The sequence below is a fragment of the Vanessa tameamea genome, chromosome 23 (assembly GCF_037043105.1).
Source record: "Vanessa tameamea isolate UH-Manoa-2023 chromosome 23, ilVanTame1 primary haplotype, whole genome shotgun sequence".
NCBI classification, from domain to species: Eukaryota; Metazoa; Arthropoda; class Insecta; order Lepidoptera; family Nymphalidae; genus Vanessa; species Vanessa tameamea.
In genome coordinates, this window is record NC_087331.1 from 428,455 (window position 1) to 450,890 (window position 22,436).

At 33.9% G+C, this 22,436-nt stretch overlaps 1 protein-coding gene across 1 annotated transcript in view; it reads left to right on the forward strand.

Moving 5' to 3' along the window:
* LOC113397686 (electron transfer flavoprotein beta subunit lysine methyltransferase-like) overlaps positions 1–22,436 on the forward strand; it is a 36,617-nt gene that overhangs the window by 5,984 nt on the left and 8,197 nt on the right. Inside the window, exon 2 of the mRNA XM_026636107.2 lies at positions 16,159–16,346. Within this exon, the coding sequence (XP_026491892.2) occupies positions 16,162–16,346 (185 nt within the window). The 5' untranslated portion in view covers positions 16,159–16,161. The remainder of the gene's footprint in view (positions 1–16,158; positions 16,347–22,436) is intronic.

Genomic DNA, 22,436 nt, shown 5'->3' on the forward strand with positions numbered 1-22,436 from the left:
TAATTGTTTTATAAATAATCTTTTACATATTAAGAGTTCTTGTGATATTGTATTGTTTACTGATAATACTTCACGAGTTTTTAAAATTCCGCACCGCAGGGTCGGGCATAGCGACATAACTTGGTTGGTGACCTTTCTTTTAGTGGTTGCTCCAACAATGAAAACAACTCCGACATACAAGTTAACGTCTGAAAAGAAACTAATTTAATTCTTCACATTATTAAACTATTCATGATTTACAGAGAAGAAAGGGGCAAAATTTTTAAACATATTACATAATAAAAAAATAATGCACAGAAGTCACAAGTCACTTGCACAAAGTCCTACTACCCAGTACACACAAGTCTTGCCGAAAAATGTCGAGTATATTTTGACAAATAGCATAATCCAGATTAGTAAATAATGATCATTTAATCATACATACGATTTATATACAAGAAACACATGTAAAGATTCATAACTAAATTAAAGCACACGTGTACATTTGATTAGTCACGATTACAGTGAAATGTCGTTAACGATTATAATGTCATTTTCTTGGTAAAATTTGTTTTTATTTCATAATCCAGTCGGTAACACCAATTCGACGTCTGATAACCGACGCCTTTCGAGTGTCAAAATTATGTTAACAGTAAAATATTAAAAAGTTATCATTACCTATTGAATCAGACACTGCAGATTCTGTCTCTAAAAGTTCTTCTTTAAATATCTAATTACATGTATGCATATGATGAAGCAAATTTAAAAACAAAAAAAAATAACATATAGCTTTACAATCTCTTCCGTCGTGCTGTCCGTGCACGTGTATCATTGTATTATGTGATCTAGTTCATGTGTCTGCATGTTTTATTTCGATGCACATATTGCCAGTGCATATTATATGCCTGTAGTATCGTACCAATTCCCAACCATATTCCTCTCTGGATGTTTTTCAATTTAATTATATACTTAAAGCAGTTTACTACGGATTATAATCATTTAATTTTTACATGTTATATATTTCCAATATACGTCATCATAAAAACGTATATATGCCGTTGTATCCAACTATAGTACTATGATAGTCGGCAAAATATTCTTGCCGATAATTATTGCCGACGCCTCGTGCATGTCACGCGACGATGTTGATCGGCAAAGGAACAATTTATTGGCCAGTGCCATAGTTCTCAATAAACAAAATATTTTTTGGTCTGACAATTGAATAGACTCTTGAAAATCTTAATGTTCATCAGTTACGGACTTTACTATTTTAATGAATTATAATTTCTTAAATAAAAATATGTCAGTATAAATGAATACGAAAGTCTTCAAACGTTTATTCGCGTTATAATAATAAAGCGCCTTTTAACCTATGTAATTGGCTTGGAAACGACACCATAACTTCTTTGTAAAGCTGAACCTAATCGCGGCGCATGATATAATTCTTAAAGAACTGCAAGTATAAAAAAAATATTCCAATCGTATAAAGGGCAACAACACGTTTATAAGCTATAAATTCAACAAAATAAAATTCAATAGCCTCGGATATTATCCCCCACGGCATACCGTTATAGACTGTAAAACGAAGGAGACGACTGTTTGATTCCAAAGTGCGTTTATTAGTCTCATTATAAACCAACCTACAAGGCAACCTGTCATACACTAGTTAAACTTTTTAAAACCTCTCCATTGCAGCCGCAGATACAACATTTCACAAGGACGTGTCACCTACTAATACATACAGACACACTCACATCGACATCCATACAAAACCAAATAATAATCTCTCGAGCCTATACCTCTCTTTGAGTGTTCCAGGTGGAGAGTTCATAATAATATTAATTAATTTAATAAAAAAACTTATTTAAGTCACAACGAACATAGTTCTTCGAATATTTTCATACAAGCTTATACAATTGATAACATCTTATCTTAATCTATTACAAAGTCTGCAGTTTCTTTATCATCGTGAAATTTTAATGACATTTTATACACAAATCCTATCTTTTCAAATGACTTGGCATTTCGTTGAGTATGTTGCAGGGTTATTATTGATATTTTATTTTCGGGTGGTCAAAGTTCATCAAGATCAGACTTGACTGTCCAAAGAGAATTCATCAAAGCACCATCGCCAACGGACTGGATTTGCTATGATTTATTGTTATATATTACATTCTTAAAAGTTTATTTTGTATGATATAGTATTAAACTTACACGTAAGGGTGTCAATCGTTCATGACCGCCTGTTTGAGAAACATTGACCTATATAGTGTCCGATATACACACTAAAATAAACATATAGATGTATTCAGTCACGGAAGTGCATTAGTATGAGTGAGTGACATCTTGTAGGCACGGACTACAAGATGTGTTAGTGTGCGTGAGCCAATATAAGAGTAAAGATAGCAAAATAATACAATTTACAAATTAGATTATTTTTGTTAAGTTTATTTTATTAGTGAGAGTTTTCAACACTGATTTCTCTCTTTCATTCGTCATTGATTTGACATTCGAAGCTAGAAGACAGACACTATGCAACATTTATAGAAAATATTCTGAAAGTTCAACAGTTGATAATTATTTTGTCATAATGTATTATCATATTTATTTCCATGATGACTGACACTGATTTGGAAGTATATATATCATCGTAAAATTGTAAATACCGTTAGATTATAATCTATCTCGCGAGATTGTGAACTGTCAAGAGATTGCATATTATTGATATATACATATCAATAAATCACAATATTATTATTATATGGCTCATAATAGCACTTTACAATGGTCGTGTTATATTATTAAATTAAACTTAGAGCTGTTCCATCGGTTCCGAATATAGATTATTTCTAGAGGAACCGGCAAGAAACTTAATAGTGATTCGATGGTCATACATAGATCTAGATCGTGATAAATTAGTAATAGCTTCTGCCTTTGATTCGATATGTTATCTTAAAACAGTTATCAATATGCCGGACAGCTGAAAGCATTTGCTAAAAATAATAATATTGCACCATAATTCGCTCGTGTTTCGCAATTTTTATGTCGAATATTCTGTATTTGCTTTATATGTGTTTGATAACCTCGTTTTTTATATGATATTGATAATATATATTATGCAACAAAAGTTTTAGCGATGCGTTAGTCGTCGCAATAATTTTTTTTCAACTTGATTAGATTATTATTTGTCGTTCGTGTGTTTGCCGCCATATTAATTTTTGCACGAACGGTATGTATTTGATATTTTCATCGTAAAAATATTAAGTTTACTGACACAATTACCTCGTTACAGTTTAATGTTATGTATTTAAGATTTAAACTGTATTTTGACAAAGTAGTGCTGTCTCCTGGCTTCGTATTGGCACGATTATTAAATATTACATATACGTAAGTAGTGGAAATTCGTCCGTATTTCTTTTTTGAAGAGGTATCTCCTATTATAATAACGTGGGTCATAAGTATTTTTCCCCTTCGACTTAATTCTACTATTCGTAAGCAAAACAAATAATTTATTGCATATTTATATATTACCAGACATTAATAAATTAAATGTACCTTATACACGTAACAGAGTTTCTTACCGAGAAGTATTTGAATGGCTTCCTGGCACAATTTCTTGTAACTTAAGAATATTAAGCAGATTAAAGTTTTCTTAAAAACGGTTAAGTTCACCGTATTATAATCAGTTCATCGTATTATAATCAAAATAATCTTTATTCAAGTAGGCTCATAGAAGCACTTTTGAACCGTCACGTTACGATGTTGAAGTTAATGTAAAGCTACCACCGATTCCGAAAGTAGATTCTACCGAGAAGGGCCGTCAAGAAACTCAGTAGTTGCTCTTTTCCACCATTTTTATTACAGAGTATGTCAGTGAACTACAATTATTTTTTATATATCCTGCTAGAAGTCAATAATAATTGTGTAACGTGTATATATTACCAAAAATATTATATGACTTCAAACGGAACATGTACATAGATTAAAAATAACAAGTTAAATATACCATCACATTTTTTAAATATAGGAAGGCAATAAGAACAACCTCTCACATACATATACTACTACGTATGGCAACACTTCAATCAAGAAATATCAAACATACGTATCTATTGAAGTCGGTAGAGTAGCATCATACGTTATACGAAGTATTTTTTTTTAATTCTATATATGGCAAATGAGCAGGAGGCTCACCTGATGGAAAGTGACTACCACCGCCCATGGACATCTGCAACACCGGGGATTTGCAGGTGCGTTGCCGGCCTTTAAGGAATGAGTACGCTCTTTTCTTGAAGGTTCCCAAGTCGTATCGGTTTGGAAAAACCGCCGGCGAAAACTGGTTCCACAGAGAGGTTGTGCGATGCAGAAAATGTCTTAAAAATCGCACCGTTGTGGATTTTCGGACATCAGGTGGGGCGGGTGAAACTTAGAATTTTGACGCGATATCCGAAGATGAAATTCAGCAGCCGGTATTAATCCAAACAATTCTTTGGAACATTCCCCGTGAACATTGCGCTAGATAATGTGTGAGAGCTTAGACTCTTTACTGAAGGACGCCGTTCAACCAGCGGTCCTCGTACGCTCAAATTATTTGAAATTACAAAAAGAAATGTTATTACATAAATTGTAGGATAATATATTATATATTTTTATCGTAACATAAGTCTGATTTTTCCAATATCTGCTGTGCGAGCGGCATAGATACGAGGTGGCAAAGTGAAAATTCGAAAAGAGCTCGTCGAAATCTATTAAGTCAGCAATTTTCAAAACCCCCGGAAAACTTTCCAAGTAAGCCCCTTTTCGGGCACCTAATGACTGTACTATAGACACTGAAGAAGATGGACAGGTGACGCAATAAAAATTATAATTATCATCATCATCATAATCAGCCTGTATCAGTCCACTGCTGGGCATAGACCTCCCCCGATATATGTATATTATTCATACATATATGTAAAAATAAAAATTAAATACTACATACGACGTATATGAACGAACATATACGATATATATTTAGTACTGTACTGTCCCAGTGAATACCCTTACTACAAAGCCTAGATTACACATTGAAATGTATGAAAACTTCGTACTTGGTATTTCCCCGCTGCTCAGACAGGATCTTGACAAGGAAGTCGGTTTTGTGGGGGGACTTTTTATTGAATTCACATCGAATGGCAACGTTTTGACATGATACATAGTGTTTATTTGTTTTAATTTGATGTATAAAAGAAAGACTGTTTTCGCTCAATATTTATTTATTATCAAATGTATATATATGTATAGTTTACATGTTCAAACACACGAATCTCAAGAAGTTAGGTTAGGTTAGTTTACTTGGTGGTAGGTCTTTGTGCAAGTTCATATTCTACTGCCAAACACCAGTACTCAGTATTGTTGTGTTCCGGTTTGAAGGGTGATTTCTTACAGCGCCATTGTCTATGGTCAGTGGTGACCACTTACCATCAGGTGGCCCATTTGCTTGCTCGCCAACCTATCATCGCCATCGCCACATCATAAAATAAAATAAATAAAATAGGCGTCCCTTTTGTCCGTCCATTGTCCGTCCGTTTGTGGTTTAAGCTAGGTAAGGTTATGGTAAAGACGACGATGGTGACGTATAGTGTGGTCAAGTTTAGATAAAAACTGCACTTTGAAATGTGAAAGTTCACTTCGGAAAATTTCTTCGTAATTGTAATCAGATATTTGAAAGTAAAATTAAGGTAAGGTTTTTTTTTATTATTATTATTTTTTTTATGTTAGAGGTGGCAAACTAGCAGGAGGCTCACCTGATGGAAAGTGACTACCACCGCCCATGGACATCTGCACCACCGGGCGGCTTGCAGGTGCGTTGCCGGCCTTTCAGGAAGGAGTATATATAGTGAAGAATTAAATTTAAATATTTGTATGTCAATTTAAAATAACTGCCATTTTTAAGTGCACGTGACTGTTTGAAAGTTACTAAAACCAAAACAATATTATTTTTATTTCTTTCTGTGAGCATCTGTTTGTCCGAGGTAATCTTCAAATCGGCTAAAAATCACAAATGCAATTAACCAATTTTAATAATGAATCATATTCCAAGGTACCGTTTAGTTTTTATATCATCAGCAATGTAAAATTTACGTACAGGTTTCATAATCCAAATTGAATGCGGGTAAACCAGCTTGGCATATCCAGTGCCAAAGTTATTAGCAAATCGCATGGAATGTGTAAATCTAAAGTGCGTTATCTCTTCTCCTTATTCAATTGGAAAGGGAATGTAACGCTTCATGCTACGACTCTAAGCATCAACAATAACCAGTGGGTCTCCCGAAACTTCGCGTTTATTTAACAGATTTTTTTAGGAATTTCGAAACAGGGTTGGTTTTGAATTCATTTCATTAAACTGCACATCACTCATCTACATTTGGCGCCAAAATGATAGAACTCTTTTGAATTTTTAAAATCAAATAGTATTAACATTAGTTCAGTGAGAATTGAAGTTTGTCAATAACAATTTACTTGAATTTTGTTTACATTATTCATTTTTTCTCATACAGCCGTAGTACTAGCTCTCTCGGTAAAAAAAGGTACCGGTCAGCACCTTTTTCACTCTCTAAAATTAATTATTTGTTAAATCAAAACAATTTACTAAATTGCAATCAAGAATCCTCTTTATTTTTCTGCACATCTACGACTGGAGCTCTTCAAAATGAGACCATAACCGATCTTTTCAAGTGCAGCTATCATCCCGTAATCACTGGGACAAAAATCGGCTTAGGCTATTAATATAAAAGATTTTCATCCGATCTGGCAAAACTAGCATGGTTTATTCAAAGACGAATGGGAATGCAGGACGTTTATAACAGTCTTATTGCCTCCAATAGTGACAGGAGGGCTGGGGCATTATTTTCTGCTAAAATGCTCCTAGCAATTTTAATCTGTATGCTTCTAAGTGGGATGGATTCTAATAAATGACGTGTTATATAAGTTTCGTTTATTTATTAATTATACATAAAAAATAATGACTAAAGAATTATTTCAGGGCATCGTTTTTGGACACATGTTTTGAGAACGTTTCATTCGATTGCGTTTCATGGATACGAGACCAAAAATGTATATCATCTCTATTTTTTAAATATCAATTCTATGTCAATAGATATAGAATTCATATTTGAATATCAATTAATACAACTAAGAGTATTTATATTCTCTAAAAAACATTTTTTTAATATTTAATCTTATCTCTGTATAATTAGGACTTAAATTAGATTAAATTTGCAGCACTAGCGTGTTTCATCTTGTATGAGAGTGAATGACCTTCCTACGTCATTCTCGCATAACGGAATCGCCAGACGATAGTGCGAAATGTTAAATTTAAATTTAGAATGAGAATCGAATTCTGTGAACTAAAAGGTTTGGAAATAATTTGTAACATAGATAATAAAGGCGGGAAAAACCATTTACAACACAGCAGCCGCAATCATAACGGTTTTTTTTCTTAGACAGGACATAATATAGAAGTAGGTCGCTTTTGATAACAATGTAAACTAGGTCTATGCTGAAATTATAAGAATTTATAATGGTATTAAAAAGCCTTATGGAAACTTATAGTACAGACAAATATATAATATCTGTGGTAAAAGTGCGCCATTTGAAGTGTAACGTCTCCTTACCTGCCAGTGCTCACATAGCCAATATTAAAAAACTATTGCCGCGGATCACGCATAACACTTCACAATGCGGTAATGATGGTCAGATTATGTAGGTCGTCTTCGTACGCACGTGTTACAACACACAACGCAAATCTAGAACTTACAAATAATTCTGTTGCTTGGAATCCAATAATATCGGAATAGTTTTATATAAAATGTGGTTATCGATTCATTTTTTATTACTAATAATATAAAATATTTTTTGGATGGAATTTCTCGTTTCAATGTGAAAATGCTTCGCGCGAAAATTTTCATAATATATTTCAGTTGATTGTAAATTTCGTACTGGTGGTAAATTTACTTTTAATTTATCTCCTGAAATGACGGTTCACAAGAGATTGTTAGAGCTTTTCTGAAACTTTACCAACTTTATCGCGGTGTGCGTGCCAGCTACTCTTGAGGCTCGTCAAACGTCGTACTACTTTACTTTATGTTATTTCAACACGTTCTCATCTTAAACATATCTAGACATATATATTATCAAAGCGTTTGTATACAATATTCTATTAATATTTCTATTTAGTTATAACAGTCATTCCAAAGATTCTTTATTGGAACTGACTGTCTGTCCTTCCCGCAGCTGATCCAGTTAATTATATAAGTATTAAATGAACTAAAGAAACTTACTATCTACCAAGTAGTAACTTTGTTTTCTTCCATTTACTTGAATATATTTGATCCGTTCGACCTGAGAGCGCGATGAGATTAAACTGTGCAGAAATGTGCTGGAAATATCAGTACAAGTCAAGAACAGAACCCCTATTCCTTTACTCCCTGAATCCGATGATAAGTAAAATGAAACAGGTCAGGAAAGAGCCTCAAGACCAAAGACTGTCCGTGTTTTTGACATTATAAACAAATAACTCATTCTCTACATATGCAATTGTTTATTGTAAAACGTTGAACGCGGACAACATTCCACCTTTCACTTCTAAACAACCGTTTGTATTGTTCCTGTATTTAATCCTTCGACATTAAATCAGCGTCTCAATTAAATGTGAATTATCAGAGCCTGGTTATGGAACATTACTTTCATTTCATCCATTAACAATTTATTATCCAAATAATATGCTCCCTTATTTAACTTGTGGGTTTTATAAGAGCGATTCTCTAATAAAAATAATATGAACCTCATTTACGACAAAATCGAACAATTTTATTAAAACTTATTTAAACGATTGTACAAAAATCAAAGAAATTAAAAAGAAACAAACAAACGATTTCATCATCGGTATCATTCATCATCAGATTTCATCATCATCATTTCGTACATCGGTATCATTGTCTTTTGATACAGTGTCGTACTAGTTTTCCCTCGCGATCTACAACTTGTAAAACAAATAACGGTTTCTTCGTCTAAGATTTAAGTGTCTCGACTATATTAAATAAAAATTGTGAAGTTATCATCTTCAATTAGATTTTCGAAAATCGTTTTCTCATCGGATCTCCGCGATAACGCGATTCGATGTCCTAGGAAGTAACTTCACATCCGATTGTGTGTGGGTGTGGGAATATATATTTGAGATTCGCGTGTTCAATAGCGTTCATCGAGATCGAAGGATTGGTCGAGCTGTTCTATCGATATTCGAAAAATAAAAATTGTAAATGTAACTCACTTACCTGTCAAAACAAAACACCACTCTTGATGTTATTGTGTTCAGTTATAGTATTGCTATTTAGTGGTAGAATACCTATGTGATGATGGTACCTACACAGACGGGTTTGCACAAAGCGCTACCACCAACTAAACTCTAAGACTTAGCCGTCCATATTAACCGTTTCTTTGTTTCAAAAGACGGACAAATCGAAATATATCGCATTCATAACATTAGTAGATTTATAATATTTTCATCCAAATCATAAAACAACACGTAGTAGATTTCAAATAGCGGTTCATTAACATAACGCGGATATTTTGATGCTAGCGGGTAATGAATCATATGAGGGCATTATCCTTAAAATCAGGCGCTCTTCTGTAAGGACGTCATATATCACTCCTGACATCTTAAAAACCAACGAACGATGATACTCTATTCTGATGCGTGTTTGCTTTGAATGTCATTATTATAGTCAATCAAAATCAAAAGATACTTTATTCAAGTAGGCTTTTACAAGCACTTTTGAATTTTTCAGAACTGTATTATAGGTAAAGCTGCCATCGGTTCTATATGTGGATGAACCGGCAAGAATACCAGGAGTTAGCATAATCGGATTTAAAGGTCTGAAGACCTTGAGGCCACAAAGCAGAGGAGGCCCTAGAGCAATCAATTTGAATGTTTTAATTTAAATCACTTTTCGTCGGTTCCTATAAAGATAATAAAAGACAATGATATTCATCTTTCTTTTAAAAGCTAACATCAAAACTTTTAAAAATTCTTAAATTACGGTGACAGCATTTGTTTATCTCATAGATAAGATACAATATCCGAATTTCTTAAATAAGGAGAAAAAATCAAAGATTACGTCGTCCCGATATACATGTAATAATCCTTATCAAGAATTATATGAAAACATTTCTTCGAAAATATTATGCGCTGTTCACACTCTTCAGTTCAGACGTGAAGTCATTAATATTAAAAGATTGTTAGGCTGCAATAGCGCTGGAAAAATGATGAGCAATGAAAGAGTACGCATCAAGAACTCGTGTCATATGATGTACATTGTAGACGCAATGACGTACAGCACAAGATATCAATCTCAACTAATTATCTACGCACTTAAAATAGTGGAGTCATTTAACACTCCAATGTTCCGACGTCATAGTACTGACTTATATTCTATAAAATCCTTTTATTAAATAAATAAAGAAATAAATATTGGAAAACATCACATACATTACTCTGATCCCAATGTAAGTAGCTAAAGCACTTGTGTTATGGAAAATCAGAAGTAACGACGGTACCACAAACGCCCAGACCCAGGGAAATATAGAAAACTAATGAAATTTTTCTACATCGACTCGGCCGAGAATCGCACCCGGGACCTCGGAGTGGCGTACCCATAAAAACCGGTGTACACACTACGGAGGTCGTCAAATATCGTATTGGGAATTGGATTGCAATAATATCAGGAACGACTAGCAAATGGATCCCAGAAGTTAAGTAGTCACCATCGTCCATGACTATTTGACGCCGTAAGAAATATTAACCATCCTTTACATTGCTCTTACGCTACCAACTCCGCGAACTAAGATCTTATGACCATTGTGCATACCTACTCGCTCACCCTTCAAACTGGATCATAACAATAATACATTGTTGTTTTTTGGTGGTCCCCAATAAGACATAGTACCAAGAAAACTAATAAGACAATGTGCATGTAATTCAATTAAGGATTTTGCAGGCGTGTCTACAACGTTCGAACGATAATTTTAACTAGAACTTATATAATGAGTCTCAAGACCGATCGTCTGACGTATCACATTCCAGATCACGTCAAACGGTCACAAAGTGCTCTGATTGGTGGATTATAAAGGCGTGGAAAGATACGCTGAAAAGTTTATTAACTATGTCATCATACAAAAATTGACAAAGCGACGAAGTAACGACTCGCTAATATAACATAAAATAAAATCAAGTTTGTCGTAAGCCAGGCAATGCCAGTTTAAATATATTCTGATGACTAAAGGCTGGATGTAAATAAAAATTGTATTGTCATACTTTTATAATTTAATTGGTGCAAAAGAACAATTGAGCGGGTTTTCTCGATTGGATCTACACTCCGAGTTTAATAGCTTGACGACGAAATAGTTTGACGACCTCCGTGGTCGAGTAGTGTACACCGGTTTTCATGGGTACGCCACTCCGAGGTCCCGGGTTCGATTCCCGGCCGAGTCAATATAGAAAAAAGTTCATGAGTTTCTATGTTGTCTTGGGTCTGGTTGTTTGTGGTACCGTCGTTACTTCTGATTTTCCATAACACAAGTGCTTTAGCTACTTACATTGGGGTCAGAGTAATGTATGTAATGTTGTCCAATATTTATTTATTTATTTATTTATTTATTTAATAGCTTTACATTAAATGTAATATTCTATAACTATCCTTTTTTATGATATCGGTAGGCGGACGAGCAAATGGGCCACGTGATAGTAACGGGGCACCACCGCCCATAGACAATGGCGCAGTGAGAAATATTAATCATTCCTTACATCACCAATGCGCCACCAACCTTGAACTAAGATGTTATGTCCCTTGTGCCTGTAGTTACACTGGCTCACTCATCCTTCAAATCGGAACATAATAATACTGAGTACTGCTGTTTAGCGGTAGAATATCTGATAAGTGGGTGGTACCTATTCAGATAGACTTGCACAAAGCCTAACCACCAAGAAAATGTCCTTCTAATATGCTTCGAATCAAAATATATTTTTTATATTGCTATAATGCCGGCCCAACTAAAAGACAATGATAATAAAAACAGCGACACTACAGTTCATTATTTATATTACGTCATTAAATTTACAAATAAATTATGAAAAGGAAAAATAACTTAAAATAACGACTAATTCATCTTCATGATTGTGTCGAATTCTCGAAAATTTTGATATGAAATGAAATGAAACCTTCTCCTACATGGAAATCTGGCTTACAAAGTGATACGATATATATAAATCACGAGTAAAGCAATTGTTTGGATGTTGATAAGAATTTGATTACAACTAATCGACATTTTCCGGTAAAAATAATAGTGTAATGTCGTCAAATTATCTATATTTTCCTTACTCATGATCCGAACAAAGGCAAAAAAGCATATGCTCCCGTCAACATTAATAGTTTTTGTCTGGTGGCTAAATCGGACGGGCAACAACTACGGGAAGTGGTAACCACTATCCATAGACATTGGCGCCGTATACATTTTTAACAACTATTTCGATAACTAATGCGCCACCAATCTTGGGAACTGAAATGTTATATTATGAGATATGACTATGTGCCTGTAGCCTTCAAAGCGTCACATAACAGCACTAAGTATACTGTTTGACGGTAGAATATATGATGAGTAGATGGTACCTACAGAATAAGATGGATTGCACCAAACCCTATCGATAAGTAACAGATAACGTATCCTGCGCAGCTTCAGAGGTCACATCCCACGCTATTGGGTTTTTCTGTCCAGAAATTCTTAGTAGCAGCTCGAAGTAGGGAAATTGGCGGTGCAACTGTAGACCTTCACTGGGAGCACCGTCTGCAATATTACAATCAAAGTTTCGTTTTGAGCATTTGCTTGCAGTCGACTCAGTTATTTCTACAATTAGATCCTAGATCCCATAGTTTGCCGAGAATTGGTAGTGTAAACACTTGTTTGTAGGTCGTTTATATATAAAATTAAAACGAATTATTTATTAACTAAAAAAATTGCCATCCGTTACATTGCTTTTACTCGTGCCAGTAGTCCTTGATAATTTTTCGTCCCGTGAACCGGAATGACACTTTAACTGAGCAACGCTCCCAGCTTTCTTGTGATCATTTCGTTTACACGTGGTCGTAATTTGTATTATTTTTTTAATATTGATCTTTGTTACATAGACTATGTTTGATTTACGTCAATTTAAAAACTACATTTAATTTATTTATTTGGGAAACAAACAGTTATCTATAACAAAACTATTTTAGTAAAAAATAAAATAAGAAGAAAATAAATCAATCAAATTTCCACTTAAAATGAATACAAACAAATGTCAAGTTAAATTAAAAATAAAATCAGAGAGTATATAAACCACATACGAAACTGTTATCAGACATCTGCCGTGTATTTTCACTTTTTCAGTTACAGAGAACACGAAAAAATTATTCCTCATTTTTTAATATAGATTCGTTCGATTATTCGCTTGATGCTATTTTTAACGGATTTTTTTTTCATGAATCCGAATAAAACTAACATATTATTCATCTCTATGTAATAATAGTGTATTGTAGTATGTTAATAAAGCTATATTTAGCATATTGCCGTATTGCGCGGCACTCAGCTGCGTAGTTATGTGAATCATATGATCTGACAGAGTTCAGACGTGTGTAGTGTTATCATTTGTCCGAAGTTTGTATTGTGATTACTCACATATCTTAGATAAAGAAAAAGGACTTGACACATGTTATGAAGAATTATTTATTCTTAACAATTATATTGGACACGTAGCTTTGCATACTGTCGGAGAACATGGATGATGGAGTCCTTCTGAAGACTTCTCTCTGCTGTCATACTCAGCTGCTTTAAAGAAGGAATTTGAAGCAAAATTTGCGCTAACCCTCTTCGCTAAATACGATCATATGATGATTATGATGGCGGTGCTTGCGATTGCTCTTGTTCAAAGCCAGGGCAGGAGTCATTGTCGATAGTCAGATGCCCAACGCGACAAAGGCCTCATAATGCAGACCAGCCATTACGATGATTTAGTAATCCTGTAAAGTCCCACTTTGGTGAAGTGGGTAACCTTGTTTTAGTAGATACTCGGCCAAGTTGTGACGGACTCTTCTAGCGTTATTATTATTTTCTTCTTCATCCCGGCGAAAGTTACTTTTATTAAATTCTATTGTATTAAAATTATATCGTTTTTGTCAAAATTATATCCTATAGTTGCCGGTGCGTTGACGTTACATATGAATAAGTCTTTGCAGAGCTGTTTATATCTTTTGGGTGATTAGCGACTTGTCAACAGTTGGAGAAAAGCAATAAACCTGGGTAAAAAATACATATTACATTAGCAGCCTGTAAAGTTCCCACTGCTGGGCTAAGGCCTCCTCTCCCTTTGAGGTTTGGAGCATATTCCACCACGGTGCTCCAATGCGGGTTGGTGGTAAAAAATATTTTAAATATATATTCTAGGTAATGAAGCGTTACCCAGTCGTGAACCATTGTGCTACACATTCGTTCCTCGTATTATAAACGCAACGCAACAGACTCGAGAGATAGCGATGTTTTGATACTTGGAACCGCCCAGCGGTACCACATTACGATGTCACCGTACATTATATTTTAAAATCAATTGCGTATTTAAAAGATAATGTTCATTTCTACGCAAATATTATTGTTTTCAAATGGTCATTGTTATTGTTTGAGTGTCAAAAACATATGATTCACTGCTGATACGTCAATTAATATGGTATTTATTACAGTGGCTTATTGACTATTATTGTGTTCGTAAATATGTTTTGTCGTGAAAACATCCCGACGAAAGTTATCTACTTGTATTATATTTTATAAAATATGCTATAAGAATTTGTCGTAAGAATAGCAAATAATTAAAGCATCAATTACGCTTATATTTAAATTAATTATTCATCAATTAATACCAATCTTTTTACAATAAAATAATGTATTTAAAATGCAAAGTTGATTTTATTTTACTTGTTGCGTAGAAACTGGACGCGTCGACGTCATACGACGTGTTTGATTTTAATTAAACGCTTCACGTCATGACGTGGGTTTAGAAAGTACAAGGAGTATGGATTTCGCACTTGATTTCTTAAAATACATTGACCAGCTCACGTCTGATGATTATGGCGATGTCTTCTTGTCTTCTGACTGATTCCGCTTGAGAAGGCATTCTCAACGGAGACTAACCATCTGAACAGAATGTAATATCATAGTGCGCGTGTTTTTAAAAAAACTCTCTTATTCAAAGTCAAAGTCAAAGTCAAAAATCTTTATTCGATATAGAAGTGTTTACACTTGCTTATTGAGTGTCAAAAATCTACCACCGGTTCGGAATTTAGCACCTCGGACCTGAGAAGAACCGGCGAAAGAAACTCAGCGGGATATATATATATATATATATTTTTTAACCATTATTATGTACAATGATAATTATATTTTAGTTATTTGAAGCAGCATGGAGGCGATCATTTCATTCCCAAGGTGTGCAGTCAACTAAAAAGTCATTAGTGTTGTAATATCCTTTAGCACACAAACGCTCTTTAACGATTCTTTTGAATTTTATAATTGAATAATTTTGAACGTTTTCTGGGATCCTGTTGTAAAAACGTATACATTGCCCCAAAAAAGAGTTTCTAACCCTGTGTAATCGGGTACTTGGAGTAACAAGTTTATTCTTGTTCCTAGTGTTAATTGAATGTACGTCACAATTTCTGGAAAAATCGTTTATGTTTTTGCGTACATACATAACATTATCAAAAACAAATTGAGAAGCGACAGTCATTATTTTAATTTCTTTAAATTTATCTCTTAACGAATCTTTTGGGCCCAGGTTATAAATTGCACGAATAGCCCTCTTCTGCAGTACAATTCTGATGTGATCGTGGCCGGTTAAGACCGATAGGTTCACACGCAGGGGTGACGTGCTCTCCAAAGGACATGAGTGTATGAAACACAGACATCTTAAAATTAAGGACTATCAAGACATTTTTGATAAATTAACTCAAAAAAAATCCGCTTTCTAAAAACAAGAGGTTCTCTGACTTGGGGTTCTGCATATATTTTTAAGTTAACAGCTACACCAACGACACAGTTGAAATTTTCTTTTATTTTCAGATAATGCTTAAAGAGTTCACTTCACTATTCCTCAAACACACTTCTCCAAGTAGAAAACACTTGACTCCTGAACTTGTTTTACGTCTCGTGACTCCATCATGTCCGCTATGGTCGGCGCCAATTACGGACTCGCCGTTTACCGACCCTTTTTGGGGGTTCTATTGGCCAGGAGGTCAAGCTACAGCAAGGTAATATTATCTTTACTAAAAAAAAAACATACTGTCTATTTATATTTTATAACTATTAATATAAACAGAGATTTGTTCAAAAAGAAACCACTACACGGTCAATAAAATGTATCGCTTATCGTTGGTAAAAAAGTTCGTAAGAACTGACTCAATTCGATACGCATTCGAGTACCTAGGTAGTCTATATCAGTACGTAAGTAGTTCAAGTTTACGTATAACGTGTCATGCATTCTCGTCGCGTAGCTCTCATCTTTGAATTCAAAAATTTGTAAACAGGAAAAATGTTTAAGATTTACGCAAGTTTTGTGAATCTATAAAACATTCAACACTATGTTAGTTATTATGATTTAAAGGATCATTATTGTATTTCTTATAGGTTTACTTATTATAAAGTCTTTTAAATCATAATTGGAAAGCAGAAAAAGTAAACGGATTATGTGACCGTGATGGCAAATTTTAATTAAAATTCAAATTAGTTTATGTGAATGAGATGAACCGGTGAAACTAAACTCAGCGGGTAATTATAATGTTTGACTAGTGAACCTATACGGGCTTGAACTAAATCCTACCAACTGTATGTGACACTTGCACCTGAATATATAGCTAGTCCAATTCTAGAGATATCTAACTACATACAAGAAAAATTACTTCCAAGAGCCGATAACTTCCAATCGGAAAATGAATATTAAAGCAATACTTAAGGAAAAATCAACAGAGACGTAATACGATTCATAATATTCAACGAGCGTCGTGGGTTATTCTATTAGTTTATAGTATAGATTCATACATATTAATGAAGTACACGCTACATGCGTGCCTCTGTCGCAGGTGCGGGCTTAGGGAAAAAACATTGCACTTTAAAGTAAAGTTACGTTACGTTTTACGTCAATGTTGCTAAGAGGAATTAGTCTATTGACAGAGATACCATAATCTAATTTTAGATACATATTGATTAATGGGCTTAGAACTAACTCCAGCACGCAGTGGGCTGATCGTGATAATTTAATTAGTTTGGAAATAATGACTAAGTAGCCATAGCCCCTTTTCATAAATATTAAATTGTCTACGTATGTTCCTATATATTTTTTTGTTCTTTTTTATTTATACTTCAATGTATACCTAAAATTAGTACACAAACGGCTTAGGATTAAGTAAACTGTTGTACAAACCTGTTGTAAAAAATCTATTGTGTGTGTGTTGTTGGGAGGACTTGTCGCAAAATAGGCAATATTTCCAGACAACCCCAGTATATTCTTTTGGTGAATATTCTATACCTACTAATATATGAGAAGATTTACATTTTACATTTAAAAACTACTAAAACAAAAACATAAAATTTATCCCAGAATATGTAAGTAAGCGTTTTGCGCAATAATTCATTATGCAAAATAATACGCCGATATGGTTCAGTGGATACGTACTTATGCAATTTGTTTTATGAGGTACTTAAATAAACCACTAAGTAAGACAAAAACTTGTAAAAACCTTATGCGGAAAAATATATTATCACGGAGGAAAATTGTAGTTGTATCTTAGCGGAACCTTGTAGCATTATCCTCTTCCAAAACAATGGAGCTCCAGCTAAAATTATTATAAATATAAATAAATTGTTTACTAATGTTCGCTTGGAGAACCGGAGTGTGCAGCGGTTTAATGCAGCTGGCATTCTTGCCAATATCGTCAAACGCTCCAGCTTGATACTTGTTACACAATACAAGAACACCGAATTCACGAATGTTTAAACAGCTTATAAAATATTATTCTTACAGACCAGAACTGGAAATTATTTTTTAAAAAAGAATATACTAATAACGAACTGACTTTATAATAACAATAAACAATAACAATAATTACTTTAAATGAATAATAATTGATAACAACAATTAAAAGGGCATATTTTCTATGTCTCGAAAAGTTATGTCCGAAGCATTCAAACTTCGCGCCCAAAAGTAAACCCAAGCCAAGCCTGTGTCGTGGGATTTGTGCCTCTTTTTTTGTATTACATTCCATTTACCCTCCTCGTCAAGTATTTTTTAATTCTTCATTTAATGGCTCATCCTAAATCCTTAACTAGAACAACACAAACATTAAGAGTTAACTCGTTAAATTATATCGTTACATTATACTATTGAGATGTTTGTGCTTACGAGATGTCTTAGTGTGCGTGAGACGACCAACCTAAGAGCAAAGACAGCAAAAAAAAATACAAAAAAAGCAAGTTAATACATACAATCTATGATTAACTTTGTTTTTAAGATTTACGTGTAGTGTTTACATCGATGACGAATGTCTTTCTTATGTATGTCAATTTCAGGGCTTTTTAAAAGTCAAATGTATAAGTGTGTCCGCAAACAGATAATGTCTTGCACTGATTGATTGGACGACAACAGCATAATCGGGAGATCAAGAGGTGCCTCAACTACATGCTTAACAATGAATGCTGAAGAAGAAGCCCACTACCTTTTTCTTGAATCGGTATTTAAACCGCGAGGTCTGAATATATAGATATAAAATACAAACTTTAAACTTTATGAAAAAAAACAATTAAAAAAAAAAACACAAATGATTTTTTTATGAATAATGTTCACGACGAATATATCACAGTTCTGATATAATGTTTTATTTAGCATTTTATAAAGTAAGTAATGATCTTCGGCTAAACCCCAATAGTCGAATAAACACTTTACGATAATAAAATTACTTCGTACTAAATCATACATTGTATATTTTCGATATCTTCTTTCCGTTGACACTCCCAACGTTACAGGTTATAAAAAACCCAAGATCACTTTATATTTTTTCAAACTCCAATGACACAGCTACTATCATATTTTATTTATCAATGAAACATCAACGGTTATATCTAAAGAATTTAAGTGCATTATCCTTTTGAATTATTCAACCTGAATCACATGCACTATGGCTCATTTTCCCAAAGCCGTATAATTTACTTAATATCTTCTTACTGTAACTCGCCTAGACTTACTTCCGTTCAAGTGGAATACGAAAATCGACCTTATTCCTATCGTAATAAAAGTTTAAGAGAATCCTTAGTATGACTCATACTTTTAGCGGGTTTTACGGACCCAGTTATAGTACGATAGTATCTTTTGGTATTTTTTTCGAATCGTTTTGAAACATATAATCTATGTAAATTAATGTAATTTAATATTATGTTTATTTTATAGTAGATATATTTAAATTTATAAAGTAGAACACTACTACTTCGACTATAAAAAACATTTTTGTTTAATTCATATTTGTTGTGAGTACGTTTTTTAAGTTTTACATACATCATTTATTGTATATTTATATTTATTATAATTTATAAACATATATCCCTAATGGTTATATAATCTCAGAGCTTACGTGTTCTTAGTAACATATATTTACCGACCACGGCGAGGTCAGTGTAATTGCATTATTATAATATTATAGCTGTTAAGGAGGAAAACTAAAAAGACTTGCTCAGTGCTGTTATCGGTATTTATTTTATTCCTACATTATCTGTGACATTCAGGGTTGCCTGATGATGCTTTTTAGTGTTAGGTCTACCTTTTTATAAACAGCAACATATTATAATTTACGTTATGCAAGCCACTACAAGTCTCCGAGTCACGTCCGGGTACTCACCACATATTCAACTACAAAACAGTATTACTTAGTATAATTGGTTACGGTTTGAGGAGTCATAATGGCCTAGTGACTGACTGCCATAGTTACTACGGGGACATAATATGTTTCCCTAGGTTGTTAGTGCATCGGCGATGTGGATAACTACTCTAATATTGCCATTTCCATGGGCGGTGGCGACCAATAACCATCAGAAGGCCCATTTGCCTATTTCAAATAAAAATACCATTTCCTAGCGAGATCCCAACTTCAGGTATCAGTAGATAGAACAGCTACTGAGAATTTCTCGACAAAAAAATTATGATGCCTTTTTGTTTTAGCTCGACCTGGATACTTATTATGAGCAACTGTAAAACCCATCAAATATACAAGACTTAGTATTTATTATCATAGTATTACATAAATATCATTATTTTATGTCGGTATTGATAAATTCGTGTAAACATGTCCGTTAAACTTTCCCGCTCTTAATCAACGGTTGATATGTGTGGGTTTTATATTTAAAATTAACCTTTTAATTGACGGTCAATATTAACTTAATTGACACTGTTGCTAACGAACTCTATTTTAATAAATATTACATTCTATTCTATTCTAGATTTACCGGTGGTAGGACCACGTGCAGACCCGTCTGGGTAGATACCACCAACTCATCATAGATTTTACCGCCAAGCAGTACTGTTGTGTTTCGGATTGAAGGGCGAATGAGCCAGTGTAACTAAAGACACAAAGGATATAACATCTCAGTTACGAAAGTTGGTGGCTCAATGGTTATGTAAGAAATGGTTAAAATTTCGCACGGCGTCAATGTCTGTGCGTGGTGACCACTTACCATAGAGTGACATATTTGAACTTCCGCCTAGCGAAACCATACAATAATTTAGAGGTGCTTGATATATGTATCTATAGGTTAAAACAGTACCCATTTAAAAAAATGTTTAACAAAATGTACATATTCCACAAGGACCTAAAAGGAGGCTCGGACTATGGATACGGACCGAGGTAAGGCTCGAGGGAAGGAAGAAATGTAATCGGCATTCGAAGCCTTAGAAAGGGATGGCATTACGCATAAAAGCGAGCTAGCAAAACAATTCAACGTGTTCCATTACTTTCGCCAAGATAGAGAGAGATGGAATGTCATGAGTCATCCAGGAATGTTAAAAGAATTTTATGAAGATGAGTCACATCGTTTGTAGGCAGCGTCCTTTTTATTTTTTTCTTTATTTACATAATTTTTAATTTATAAGTACATCAATTTAAATATTATTCTTAATTAATATTTTTACAAAAAGTAACTAAAACTAATAATAAAATAATAAAACTAAATATGTAACAAAAACACGACGCCCTGTCTGTGTCGATTCAAATTTCTAACCTAATCTCCCTGGTGGTCGTCACACTTTTCTGGTCAAGGGCACGTATTAGGATAATGCTCCCATTGTCCTATGCAGCACTTGTCTTTTAAACAATTAGTCCGTTAAAATAATGTAACTTGTTTTAAATGTTCAAATACCTGACTGAAAAATGTTAAATTTATTTGAAATATATCTAATGAGCGTTTGCTGCCCAGGACTTCACATCTCCAAGTGCGGCCTGCGAAGCTGTTCAAATGGCTAGTAAAGAGAACATATGACATTATGTTATGTCAAATTAAAAACGAAAGATGTAATATAGTAGATAAGAATTTTAACCTATTTTGTAATACCAATGGAAAAAAAATGTTTATAAAGCCAATGGAAATTAAAACTCACTTTATAAACAGTAAGGTCACAAAGTCCTCGAACTCGACCTCGCGAGCTCGTCAGCTGATCCACACGCGTTCGATAACAATCAGCTACAATGAACTCTATATATTATAAAATATATAAAATTGTTTGTTCGTATTTTGACATATTGTTTTTGTTTTTAAATTTATGATACCTGACAGTGTAAACGACCGTCTTTCATAGTGTATTTAGAACTCATCTAAGAATGAAAATGATCGAAAATGGATTTAACTATACAAATACGGCTACGATATACGATGGATCTTTTAATTAAATCCTTGGCGCTTTTTCCGAACCGATACGACTTGGGAACCTTCAAGAAGAGAACGTACTCCTTCCTTAAAGGCCGGCAACGCACCTGCAAGGCCCCCGGTGTTGCAGATGTCCATGGGCGGTGGTAGTCACTTTCCATCGGGTGACTCCTGCTCGTTCGCCAACTATCAAATAAAAAAAATGGATCTTGGACTTCATATACATTGTGTCGCAGCGCATTAAACACTTAACACTTTGAATTGCTTCAAGATAACTTTTCATTTTGACAGTTTGTATTCTGTGAATATATTTAATTAAACGTTTGTCTTTAAACACGTGAAAGGTTTCAAGAAATCGTTAATAGCATGCGCTTGACATATATTGTATATGTTTTATTATTCATTTATTCACAGGAACACAAATATAATAATACAATCAG